A 12,543-nucleotide genomic window follows, 5' to 3' on the forward strand; every position below is an offset into this window, starting at 1 on the left:
AAAATATGTTCATATAATTTTCGTAATCACGGATTTTAACATTTTTCATATATTGAGATTTTCCCATAAAAAAGGCAATTTTTTACTGAAATAGTATAGCATTTTTTTATCAGGTATCTTCCTTTAACATTGTTTCGATTAAGCGTTTTTTAGGTAATGCTGCCAATCTTTCAGCTTCCATTATATCAAAAATATTATATACATTAATATCTTCGGGAATTTTCACCTGTAATTTTTATCTCAAGTGGAAGTCTCAATATTAAAATGTTTAAATAAAATATATACATACTTCTATGTGTATGATGTAAAGAAACCTTATAGTAATAGCTATATACGTACAATTAGCAAGTTGATATAATGCTCGTAATTAATTTTTCCTGTTTCTGCATCACAAGCTGCGGCCATCATATCAGCCACTTCTTCCTTTGTAAATGGTTCTCCAATTTCTATAATTGATTTTTCTAAATCATCTTTCATGATATATCCGCGATTTTCGGGATCTAATAATTGGAACGCTTTTAATAGCTCTTCTGGTTCTGCTGGCTTGAATCTAAGCAAATTGTAAAAATAAAAGATTTACTATATTATAATAGAAAATTATGTTTTTCTATCAATTTATCAATTACTTTTATTCCGATTAAAAAAAAAAAAAAATACTTGAACGTACTTGCCCTCGCTAATCGCTTTACTCATATATTCTACAAATCTATCTATTGGTACACAATTATTTTCGACATCTTCTACTTCTACTTGTATCTCTTGCAATTCAGCTTCCGTAACGACACATCCTATTAAGTGACAGAAAAAAAGAATAAAAAATACGCTATGAGAAAGATATAAAATTATTTGAATTGTATGTTTTACCTAATGCTCTGATTATAGTTCCTAAATCTCTAACATCCACTTTCCCACTTTTTGCAATATCAAATACATCAAATGCTTCATAGAGTCTTTTTTCTAATAACGTTCGTTCAATCACTAAATATATAATTTAAAAAAATATTAAATATTAGATTTAATATTTTTGATTTTTTTCAATAAATTGATACAGATTTTATAAAATACTTACTTTGATATCGATGTATATAACTTACAACTTCTTTAAGAAATATAAGAAATAAAGAGAAACGAATGATGCTTCTCGATATTCGAGAAACTTTTATAAATTGTTTGATCAATATAAGCAATATATATATGAAATAATTAGTATGAGTACTTGTATTAACTTATATTCTACATAAGAGAGATATGACATTTTAATATATATTTTTATAAACAATATTCGTTAAAAAAAAAAAATTTGTTATACAAAATATATATTCTATATATATTAATTACAATACTTCGTTTGACACATACATATACTTTCCCCTCGTAAAGTAAGACGTCTTTCAATAATCTGACTTCTCCTGGGAGATATCATCTGACTTCTCCTGGGAGATATCATCACAATAATGCAGTGAATACTTCTATTACTTTTAGTTTGATTATGCACAAATAATAAATAAACTAAATTGTCAACTCGTCGTGATTCGGCTTATCATAAAATAGTATCAATTTCTCTTGTAAAATATAAAAATAAAAATTATAACTATTCTTTCATATTCAAGTATCAAAAATTTAAGTTCAATGATAATTTAATTTGATATAATATAAATGCAATGTATTAAACAATTGTAAGAATGCTGTGATAATTTCAAGGCATACATACTATTGTATGCATTTAGCATTCAATGATAGTGCAAGCAAAGTTTATAATGTATGAGATTTTCAGGTAATATAAAATTATAACAAAAGCTTTATTGATTATAATACAGCTATAATTAGAAATGCGCCGTTTGTCGATCAATTTCAGTAATATCTTCGATGATTTCCTGAACGCGCGTTCCAATTTTTTTAGCTACGTCTGCTTTTTCGTTGTTCGGCAAAAGAAGATAACGCCAGACCAAATCACCATCAATAATACCTCTTGCTGGATTACCCTGATTTCGTATATAACTTTTATACGTCCTAAATAAAAAAAAAAAAAAATTATTTATGTTAGCAATATTTCTATTACACTGATCAAATTAAATAATTATAAATATATAATCTTAGTAATTATAATTGATACTTGCCGATATGATTTTGGATTCAAGCCTGCAATATGACAGATATGCGTCACCAGCACATTTTGTAACATAAGCAATCTTCGATATGTTTTTTCCGGTACTGGCAGAATGTAACCAAGACTACCATCTAATGTTGCTATAAAGTATAAAAAAATACATGCAAAAAATAGACTTTATTTATAAATTATTTAAAAAATATGAATAGATCACATATTATTTATAATCTCATGTATTTTGACTTACCATACATAGTCACATGTCTTTTGTCAGCACCGGAAAAGTGCTTCTTATCATTCGCAGGATCAGTGACCCTACATTTAATGCGGAAAAAAGTATTCACCTTCTGACCTAGATGAAAATCTGCCTTTCTAATTAATTTTTGGCCTCCCAGACTTTCTCTCGACTCTGGCTGATACATAAATAAAGCTAGATTGCTTTCTCCATCAGCCACAAAAAAGCCTAAATTTGTGTTATCAATTAAATACTCTATTGTATACACTTCTGCAGGTCTAAAATCCTATAATAAAAATACATTATAAATTGTATAACTTAATATAATATAGTTAATATTTTTTTGAAATTAATGTATTACTACTTACTCTACTAACAAGGGAGAGTGTCCTATATTCTTCTTGAAATCTTAATAAACTAATTGATTTATAAACATCAGCTATCAGAATAAGACTTTTGATACTTAGCATCTGATGAATATAAATTTGAGTGTCGATAAAAGCTACTCCAACGAGATCGTTGTCTTTCAACTGCCAAATATAGATCTGCAATAAAACAGCATAAATCTTTAATATTGTTCACAATAGCCACAAAGTTCTTCTGAAAATAAACAAAAATACCTTTTGACCAACAGCTGAGACTAAAAATCCTGATACTTGAGTTATAGCAGTTATAGGTCCCTTTTGTTCCTTCGCATAAATTTGTTTAAATCTATTTTTGGTCAATGGCTGGCCAGGTTCAGGTACTACTTCAATTATGTCAAATATAAGTATCTGAAAATTAAAAAGAAAAAAATATAAAAATAGTCAGTTGATAAGATTTGAGAAGATTTTTTTTATTTGTAGAACTCACGCGTCCTCTACTTGTGATATCTTCGCCGTAATTATAATTTGTTCCCAGTACTATGTAACCTTTCAAACCAGATCTCGTTCCTTCATAAGCCAAAGATACATTCTTTAAGCACGTGACATGCTCCCATTGTTCCAATTCGATTTTTGTATTGGGAATAGTCTCCCACGAAACTGGAGAAAACAATACAATGGAAAATTGTTCTTGAGATGGATATAGAAATCTCTCTGGACGCTCTTCTTCTGTAAATTCCTTATCTTCGCCATTAAATCTGTAATAACTTTTCAAAGGTTCGGCTATGCTTGTTATAACACAATAGGTTTTACTTTCCAGATGATATGTAACAAAATGTGGGGTACATCGTAGAGGGACTTTCCTAACTGGCCAAGGAGCATCGTACGATAAGTGTGTCGGTAAAACGCATATCCGTAACTCTTCCTTTCTATTAAAATATAGAAAACCTTGTGGGCAATTAACATTATTAAAAGCGGCGAAAGACGTGATGGGACCATCGATACCCATTGGATGCGTGCGTAATTCACCGCGTCCAGTCAAAAATATCCAATGCGGATAATCGCAGCAGATAAATACACCATTGTATCCGGCAATGTTGCTAAAGTAACGCATCATACAGATGCGAGTTTCATTCGCATTCATAGGCATGTCCTCTTCCTTCGGTTTTGGACTTAAACGTCCCGGGATTATTCCATGTTCCAATTTCTTAAACCTCAGTTTTAGGTGTCCCTTTGGATATCTATAAGCTTGATAAATTTGCAATTCCGAATCAAGGCGTACTAAGAGCATCGGCCGATTTCCATGGTGTCCTAAAGCGACCATCAGAATTTCACGAACCTATAGAGAAATATATATTTCTTAATAGCAAAATGTATGATTACTACAAAAGAAAATTAAATAGTTAAATATTTTGTAAATATATTACCTGCATTTCGGGATTGGGGATCTCATTGACTGGTGCTGATTGCAATGTCGTAGATTCCATACTGTCATGCAGAACATATTGACCATAGCCAAAATTACGAATGAGATAAGAAAGTCGTAAATCTGGTAAGGAGTAAATTTCCAATGTCCCACTATCTCTATATACAAGTAGCCAGTATGTGGGTTTAATTTCCTGCAAGTGCCTCTGCCACCAAGGCGCTTTCTTAGTGATTCCATCCAATGGTTTTTGATATGATGGTGCAGGCATTTGGAATGCTGGAGCATCACCATATAATAGATCATCTTCATTGTCGATATTAGTGAGTACAGACGGTTCTTCTATATTGTGCTCCTCTTCGACTTGCTCATCGTCCACATTCTCGGACAATTGCGTCGTGAAAATTCCGCTTACATCTCTATAAGTGCATAATGCCTCTATCTGAGGACGAAATAATAAGTTGGCAGGTTGAGCATGCAGCCTTGCTGTGCCCCTTACTTCTCTAAGTGTCAACAATACCACTTGTCCATCTTCCGAGAGTAATGTTACGTATGGATCGGCACAACTCGCATGCACAATTGGGCAGCCAAGATCTATGGGCATATGTTGGATCTGTTCGATGCCTTGTAAAAGACGCACTCCCATTTGAGTAACTTGCACAATATATCTATTGGCACCGAGATTGCCCGCGAATACTGTACTTCCTTGTGTGCTGAATCCACTCTGGTCTACTTCATTAATTTCTTGACCAGTTTGCAGAATCATGGTTGAATCTTCTTGACTCAATATTAAGAAAGCGTGAGATCCCTCCGCTTCTGCCTTAATTTGTTCATCATTATTTAAGGTGCCTATAACGGTCCACATGTCTTCACAGCCGGGCAATTCAAATGTTGTCACAACTTGAGGACGTATGGAACGTTGCAGCACACAAAGCGCGCCGTTTTTACCATATCCGGACGTCGTCACGAGTTCAACATCGGGATCTTGATTATGTAGAAATTCCTCTGACAAGAAGGCTGGTTCTCCCATGGAAATATTTCCACATGGTCCAATGTTTAATAAACTATCGCATACTTCAAAAATATATGACGTGATTTGGATGGATGTATGAGTTTCGCTTCCATACACTTCTAATTCTTCTGGATCTTTAATGTCTAACACATCCGATGCCATCCAGTCACCGAGAAAGTCTTGTTTCGCCTTCTTGGCCGGGGTTTCCTCGCTTTCGTTTTCTTCGATAGTGATTTCATTGTCACTCAAATTCTTTAGAGTTTCCGGTTCCTTCTCGGTGAATCGTAATAATAACGAATTACCGAGTCGGGAACCGAGAAAAAGATAATTGTCCTCACACATACATACGCATGATGTTAATACACTAGCTGCTGCCTTGTCAAAGTGAAATCCACGTACGGATCGCATACTGTCAGCAAAGAGAGACAAAACGTAAAGTTCTCCACTTTTTAAAGAGATAACTAAACGATCCCCAGATATAAATGCGACCTGTGCACCTTCTAAGCTCATCTTTACTCCTTCTTGTGGTTTTAATGGAAAATTGGTACTTGTATCTGCTAAACTATTGAGCGATACTCCATAAGGTGGTATGCTTTGATTCAAATAAATAAGAGAGTTGACTGCCATTATTAATGTGCCACCTAGTGGTTTTTTTACAGGTACAACTTGATAACAATCAAATGGTAAATTAGAAACAGACCAAATAATAGGATGTACTCTTTGCTGAATGTTTAAGGATATAGCAACCATTGCGCAAGTGTCCTGTCTTACCGCGATGCGTCCTGAAAATGTTCTTACTGGCTCATACAAAATTAATAGCGTAGGTTCATAATACCCATACAAAAATTGCAAATCTATCACATTGTCCATTTTTTCTTCCAACGTTTTTAATACTATCATATATGAGGATAATATGGGTGTCTTGTGAGAGGATGTTAATTTCGCATTGTCGAGCAAGTCACCGTCATCGAGGCTGGGATCCTTACGAAAAGGTAGCACAACCAGTTTTCTGCCATATATTAACATTATTGCGCATCTTCCTTCAGGATCTACCCTTACTATTGGTATGTGATGATGATTCGTCCACCCATCCTTTATTTCTTCTTCTTCAAAATAATGCAATGACACTGTCCTCAGATCATGAATATCCTGATCATATTCAACAACAGACAATTTTGCATCGCGAAAGCTAAGTAATAGAGAATCCCTCTGCGATCCAATGAGATGAACAGCCTGCATAGACATGATATTCCCATGCAAAGTGTATTGCGCCAAGCATTCCAGCTTCATCTTAGGCGGACGGGTTTCCGTATACTTTTCCCTTCTTGTCATATCGATGTCCGGGATCAGGCGAAACACCCGTATGACATTCGCGCCGGCGACGACGAGGCATTTTTCAGTCCGATTGAAAAAATGACATGTGATTGCGTGCTCGACCCCCGTTGCGGGATGAGTATTCTTGCATATGGAATACATGATAAAGTATTGCTAATAATTTGTTACGAACTGTCACAGAAAAAACATGTTTTTCCGGAGAAAAGAGAGGTTAAATTTTTAGAGGTTAGATTCTTTTTACGAGATTTAGTACGCTTCCAGTTGGATATCCGACTTTTCGACACAGTGTCAACTAGTCTTCTATTGAAAATATAAACGAAGAATGTTTTTAAGTTTTACTTAAATTAACGAATTGAAGAATTCGACAATTTACACAATATACATACATGACATATACAGTTGTATATACCACGATATTAAAAAGAAGCTAACAGCTGAGAGAGTTACCGGCTTTTCGTGGAACGTTTTTCATACAGTGGCGCCATTACATTCACTTTTAGGAAACATATATCCACATCTTTTACTGTCGGCACTGTCGGATAAATCGCCACTTGGTGTGTGTCTGTGCTATATCCACTTTACCAACAGCATCGACGAGTCTTCTCTCTTCTTTCAGTTTTCAGTCCTCTCTCTCTCTGAGACCAAACTATTCCAAAATTACGCGTAAACAAAGGCACTGAAAGTTGAAAGACACATATGTGACAAAAAAATGGACTAAGAGACTAGAATTAAACGCGAATTGATGTGAATCTCTCAAATCATCCCTCCCTATGTTATTCCCTTTTGTCGATTCTTTCCGCCGATTCTGCACATAAACATCGATATTATACTGCGTAATAATTGACGTACCATCGGATTATTAATTCCATTATTTTCTTCATCGGGTTTTTACTTGTCGCTTATCTCGCTAATCATCTTGGATTAATAATCCCAACATGTCAGATGTGAAGAGCCTTGAGCATCCTACATTGAAGGTAAGCATTCTTTTCTCATTTTAATAATTTCTTCTTGTTATAGTGTAGAATAGCGAGATATCATTTAGAATTGATTTGTCATTTAGAAAGTTTATTCTAGCTATGTTTCATATTTGTATACCCTATATATTTGATAGATATGTAAATAAATTTCTTGAGAAATAACACTAAATATAAATTTATAAAAATAGATAATCTATAAAAAAGTAAATTTCTTAAAGCAGCATAAGAATAAATATTAACAGTAAGAGTAACTACAAATACATATCATTGTATACAATAAATATTATTCTGTATTCCGAACCAATATAAGACAATACATTTGCACTAATAATATTGTTAGTTATTTTTTTGTATATATATAAAACAATATATCAAAATTTGCATGTATATCTGATAATGTGCTTTTAAAATATAGGTCCCATATGAGCTTCTAAACAAGAAATTTCGCTCTGCTCAGAAAACTCTTGATAGAGAAGTGTCACATGTTCAAGCAGTGTCTAATGAACTTGAGAAAAGTCTCAAAACTGATGGATCTTATGTGGCAACTGGAGAAATCAGCAAATTACTTGGTGGTGTGGTTGCAAGGCTTCAAGTTTTAAAGCGTAAAGCTCAAGAATCCATAGCAGAGGAATTACAGGCAGGCATGGTCTGTAAAAGAAGATTGGATCATTTAAAGGAACATGCTAATACTTCTCCAAGTGCTGTAAATCAATGGAGACGGCAGAGATTAGACAGAATGCTAGTAGAATATTTTCTTCGCAAAGGATATTATAAAACCGCGACTAAATTGGCGGACAGTAACGAGCTCAGAGATTTAACAAATATTGGTACTTTCTAATATAAGGCTGATTAATATATATATAATTTAAATATATATTCTCTATCTCTTAAAAGATAATCTATTAATATCTTTAAAGTTATATGGTGCAGGGCTTAATAGATTAAAAAAAATATTCTCAAAAATAGAAATTTTTAAAGAAATATTTGCTTTATTCTTTTTTTTTTTCATTATTTTTCATTCTTATAATAATCAAGTTTCTAAAATTTTATATATAAATTCTCAACAATTTCCAATATATATAATCTATCAATATTTCTTAACATTTATAGATGTGTTTATGGTATCAAGAGAAGTGGAGAAATCTTTGGCCAATCACGAAACTGCGAGATGTATTGGTTGGTGTCATGACAATCGTTCGAAATTAAGAAAACTGGGTAGCACAATGGAGTTCAATTTGCGCGTTCAGGAATTTATCGAACTAGTGCGAACCGATAGGCGGTTGGACGCAGTAAAACACGCTCGGAAGTACTTCTCCAATTATGATGACTATCAGCTGCAAGAAATTCAATGTTGTATGGGCCAGTTGGCATTTCCAGCTCATGCATATTTAAGCCCCTATAAAGATCTATTAGATGAAAAAAGGTTTGCAATTGGTACTTATAAATATGCATCACAATTATGATTAATCTATTATACAGAATTACAAAACAACTTATTCCTCAAAAGATAAAACTTGTTTGATTTATATGAGTCATATAATTATAAAGATTCATCAAACAATTTGATAATATAGCATAATAAAATAATTTTGACATTATAATAAATCAACATAAAAATTTATAAAAATTCACTTACAGATGGGACAAGCTGATTGAAACATTTCGTCAAGAAAACTACAGATTATTTCAATTGGCGAGCCAGAGTGTATTCACAGTAGCTCTGCAGGCTGGTTTGTCAGCCCTCAAAACTCCTCAGTGTTACAGTGCAAATAAGGAAGGCCGAAATCCTAGTTGTCCAATCTGCAATGAAGCATTAAATGAATTAGCAGCACCACTGCCTTTTGCTCATTGCTCACAATCGCGACTTGTTTGTAGTATAAGTGGAAAACCATTAAATGAACATAATCAGCCGATGATGATGCCTAATGGATATGTTTATGGTGAACAAGTATGTGAAAATATTCTGAAATATTAATAAATTAAATAACAAGTAGGAATTATTATTAATGCTTTCAAAATATAAATATTTTAAAGTAGCAAAGTAATTAGAATATTTAAGTAGAATTTATATATGTAGTAAATTATATGCATACATTATAATATAAAGATAATATAACCAAATATAAATAATCGAACATTAATATAAAGTATTAAATTTTGAATTATTAATATATATTAATATATATTAATATATATTAATTTAATATATATTAATATTTATTATATCTATTAATATATATTATTTGTATATATATTTTAAACATATATTACATAAAAAATATAACATATGTGTTTGCAACTTTTATTACAGGCATTAGAAAAGATGGCTCAAGAAAACAACGGCACAGTAATCTGTCCAAAAACCAAAGAAGTATTTCCATATAAAAAGATTGAAAAGGTTTTCGTTATGTAAGTTCATATTGACAGAGTATACACACACACACACACACACACACACACACACAACAATAACACACACACACATATATATATATATATATATATATATATATATATATACATACGTTGTACTATATGCTTAATACTCTAATGGTCTTTTTCTAGCTCTAATCTTTCTTTGTTATTTAATAGTGATTGTATACAGCATTAATGGAATAAAATAACATTTATTTTTACGAAATATCTTTGATTGATTTATTTGGATCCATCTTGTATATAAAACTAAAAATTATGAACAAATATTAACTCTTAATATTTTTTAAGCAAGAATTATATATTTTATTATAATAAAATGTTTATTCATATATTTATTTATAATTATGTAATGAAATTTATTCATAATTATATATTTATGGGAACTTAATGTAATATAAGAATCAGAAGATTAAAAATCTTATAAAATTTTTTTCAATTAATTATAATAAGGTACTTTAAAAAGTAAGCTTTATATGGATGTTAAATTTGGTGAGTTTTTATTTTTCTTTTATATGTATATATATTATTACCATTTATTATATTACTATTGAATTAAATATGTTAATATTTAATATAATAATAATAGAGTTAATAAAATAATTTTTAGTTAAATATTTTCCAATAGGGATAATTAGTTCTTATTCATTTATTTAACATTCTTTCTACAATAAATTGAACGGTTCAAACTGTTTCCATAAATCTACTTATTCATAAAACGCAACCATTTCTTATCTTACAAAATCTTCAATTTTCACATATACAAGATGTTTCATAGAATCTATATTTTTCAAAAATCGCAGATAATAAAAGTCAAATAAAAAGAATGTTTATTTACCGAATGTTGAAATGCTTTAAAACAGTTACAAAGTATATAATATTAAAAACTTATATAATGTATATAATATTAAAAACTTTAAGATTAACAATTGTAGCAATATAATGGATTGAATTTAATCTTTTAAATTAAAATTTTAGAAAGAATTGAGAATATGTAATAGCATAAAATGGATTTCTTTTCAAATTGTCGAATAGTTATTTCATTTTATAAATTTATAATCGAGAAATCTGCGATTTTGTAAATATATTGTAGATTTGTATACATAATTAATATATTAGTGTATTATATTTCGACATAAAAATGATAAAACTCCTTAGAATGAACTTGTTTAAAGAGATATATGCCATTTTCGTGCGGAAATAAATACGCACTTAAATCTTATATATGTAGCGTATAATATTAATGCGTAAATTTTTTGTAAATACGGATCGTTTATAATCTGAACGGTATAATACGTGCGAAACAATTTCTCGAATGAAATTATTCATGTGACTATGAGAATCCATATAAAAATATTCTATCTATTCTATCAATTTTTTTCTTTTTCTTCTTTAAATTCAATGAATTTCCGATTTTATTGGATTATCGAATTCCCTCGATTATTTATTGTCTGTTGCTTTATAGGGAGGATTGTCCTTGTAGGAATTCAGAATTTACTTTAGAATCATTATTTCCGTTAATCTGATAACAATTAAAGTGTAAGAAATTCCATCGATTTTTTAAATAAAATAATTAATAAAAAAAAAATTTTTATTCGCAATACAGTAATTCTATATATATAAAATAATTTGCTTATTATTTTGTAGTTGTGTCTCTAAAGACACAATTTACAATAATAATCTGTTAAATTTAATACATTAATAAATTATTATTTATATTTAATAGAAACAAAGCTATAGAATTAAACAAAAATTAAATTTATTGTATTAAATCTAGATTTAATCTAATTTGTAAAAGTTTCTTCTAGAATCTTCACTGTATTGCAAATAAAGAAATGTTTCAAACACATTTTTAATGAAACCTTTTATATTTATCGATTAGTAGAATGTAGATAGAACCAATCAAAGATAATAGAAAGATGGATTACGTGCAATATTAGACAAAGAGAGATAATAGATGAGTCATAGAGCTTACATTTTAGAATAATTAAAAATGCATATATAAACGCGCTCTCTTGCTGAATATATCCCACATTGTATACATATAGGGTGTTATCAAAATATTTGGATAAATTATATTACATCGTATCAAAATCGCAAATTTATAGGAATATTATAGTTTTTTACCAATACAATTAGTAGAATAGATGGTAAGTAAAAATGGATAAAATTATTAAATAAATTTTATAATAATAAGATTAGTTAAACGAAATTATTGAATACAGTTTGATAAAATTTAGCCAAAGATTTTAAAAACACTCCGTTTATGTACTCAAGGTAAAACTCTTGTAGAAAAATATAAAATTATGAAAAGACGTTTGAGTCGTCTCTCACGGTATACTCTGCACTAAGTTTCAATATAATGTATAATGCAAATGTTATATTCTAAAATTAGTATGAGAAAATTTCGACAAAGATGAGATTCAATTTGCTATATAAAATATAAATATAAGCTATTTATAAGTAATAAGACAATATCCAAATTTTCGCATGTGCGCATTGATGCAAACACTACGTTTGAACATTTATGAATGTGCATTGTGTAATAGCAATAATTTTAAAAAATTTATATCAAATTATTCAAGCAGTCCCGCCATATCTTACTAATAATTAATGTAATTATAATATTTAAAATATAATTTTCTATAAGTTTAGAAAA

The 12,543-nt window shown here is 30.3% G+C and overlaps 3 protein-coding genes across 3 annotated transcripts; 1 reads left to right on the forward strand and 2 right to left on the reverse strand.

Annotated features, from left to right (window-relative positions):
* Nucleotides 1-103: 103 nt before the first annotated feature.
* On the reverse strand, nt 104-1,447 carry LOC126857174 (dynein regulatory complex protein 8-like). Its single transcript, XM_050606366.1, has 5 exons — nt 1,360-1,447; nt 865-978; nt 668-788; nt 340-550; nt 104-226 (listed from the first exon to the last, which is right to left on the reverse strand). Exons 1-5 carry the CDS (start codon nt 1,445-1,447, stop codon nt 110-112), a joined length of 651 nt encoding a protein of 216 aa, XP_050462323.1. The 3' UTR covers nt 104-109.
* A 331-nt stretch (nt 1,448-1,778) lies between these two features.
* LOC126856999 (cleavage and polyadenylation specificity factor subunit 1) lies at nt 1,779-6,878 on the reverse strand. The gene is made up of 7 exons (XM_050606055.1): nt 4,132-6,878; nt 3,195-4,043; nt 2,963-3,115; nt 2,711-2,887; nt 2,355-2,628; nt 2,118-2,247; nt 1,779-2,010 (listed from the first exon to the last, which is right to left on the reverse strand). The coding sequence occupies exons 1-7, from the start codon at nt 6,613-6,615 to the stop codon at nt 1,824-1,826; spliced, it is 4,254 nt and encodes a 1,417-aa protein (XP_050462012.1). The 5' UTR covers nt 6,616-6,878; the 3' UTR covers nt 1,779-1,823.
* A 205-nt stretch (nt 6,879-7,083) lies between these two features.
* On the forward strand, nt 7,084-10,094 carry LOC126857019 (E3 ubiquitin-protein transferase MAEA). The gene is made up of 5 exons (XM_050606093.1): nt 7,084-7,448; nt 7,867-8,278; nt 8,562-8,874; nt 9,090-9,399; nt 9,763-10,094. Exons 1-5 carry the CDS (start codon nt 7,410-7,412, stop codon nt 9,862-9,864), a joined length of 1,176 nt encoding a protein of 391 aa, XP_050462050.1. The 5' UTR covers nt 7,084-7,409; the 3' UTR covers nt 9,865-10,094.
* The last annotated feature ends 2,449 nt before the right edge of the window (nt 10,095-12,543 follow it).

The sequence above is a fragment of the Cataglyphis hispanica genome, chromosome 20 (genome assembly GCF_021464435.1).
Source record: "Cataglyphis hispanica isolate Lineage 1 chromosome 20, ULB_Chis1_1.0, whole genome shotgun sequence".
Classification (NCBI taxonomy): Eukaryota; Metazoa; Arthropoda; class Insecta; order Hymenoptera; family Formicidae; genus Cataglyphis; species Cataglyphis hispanica.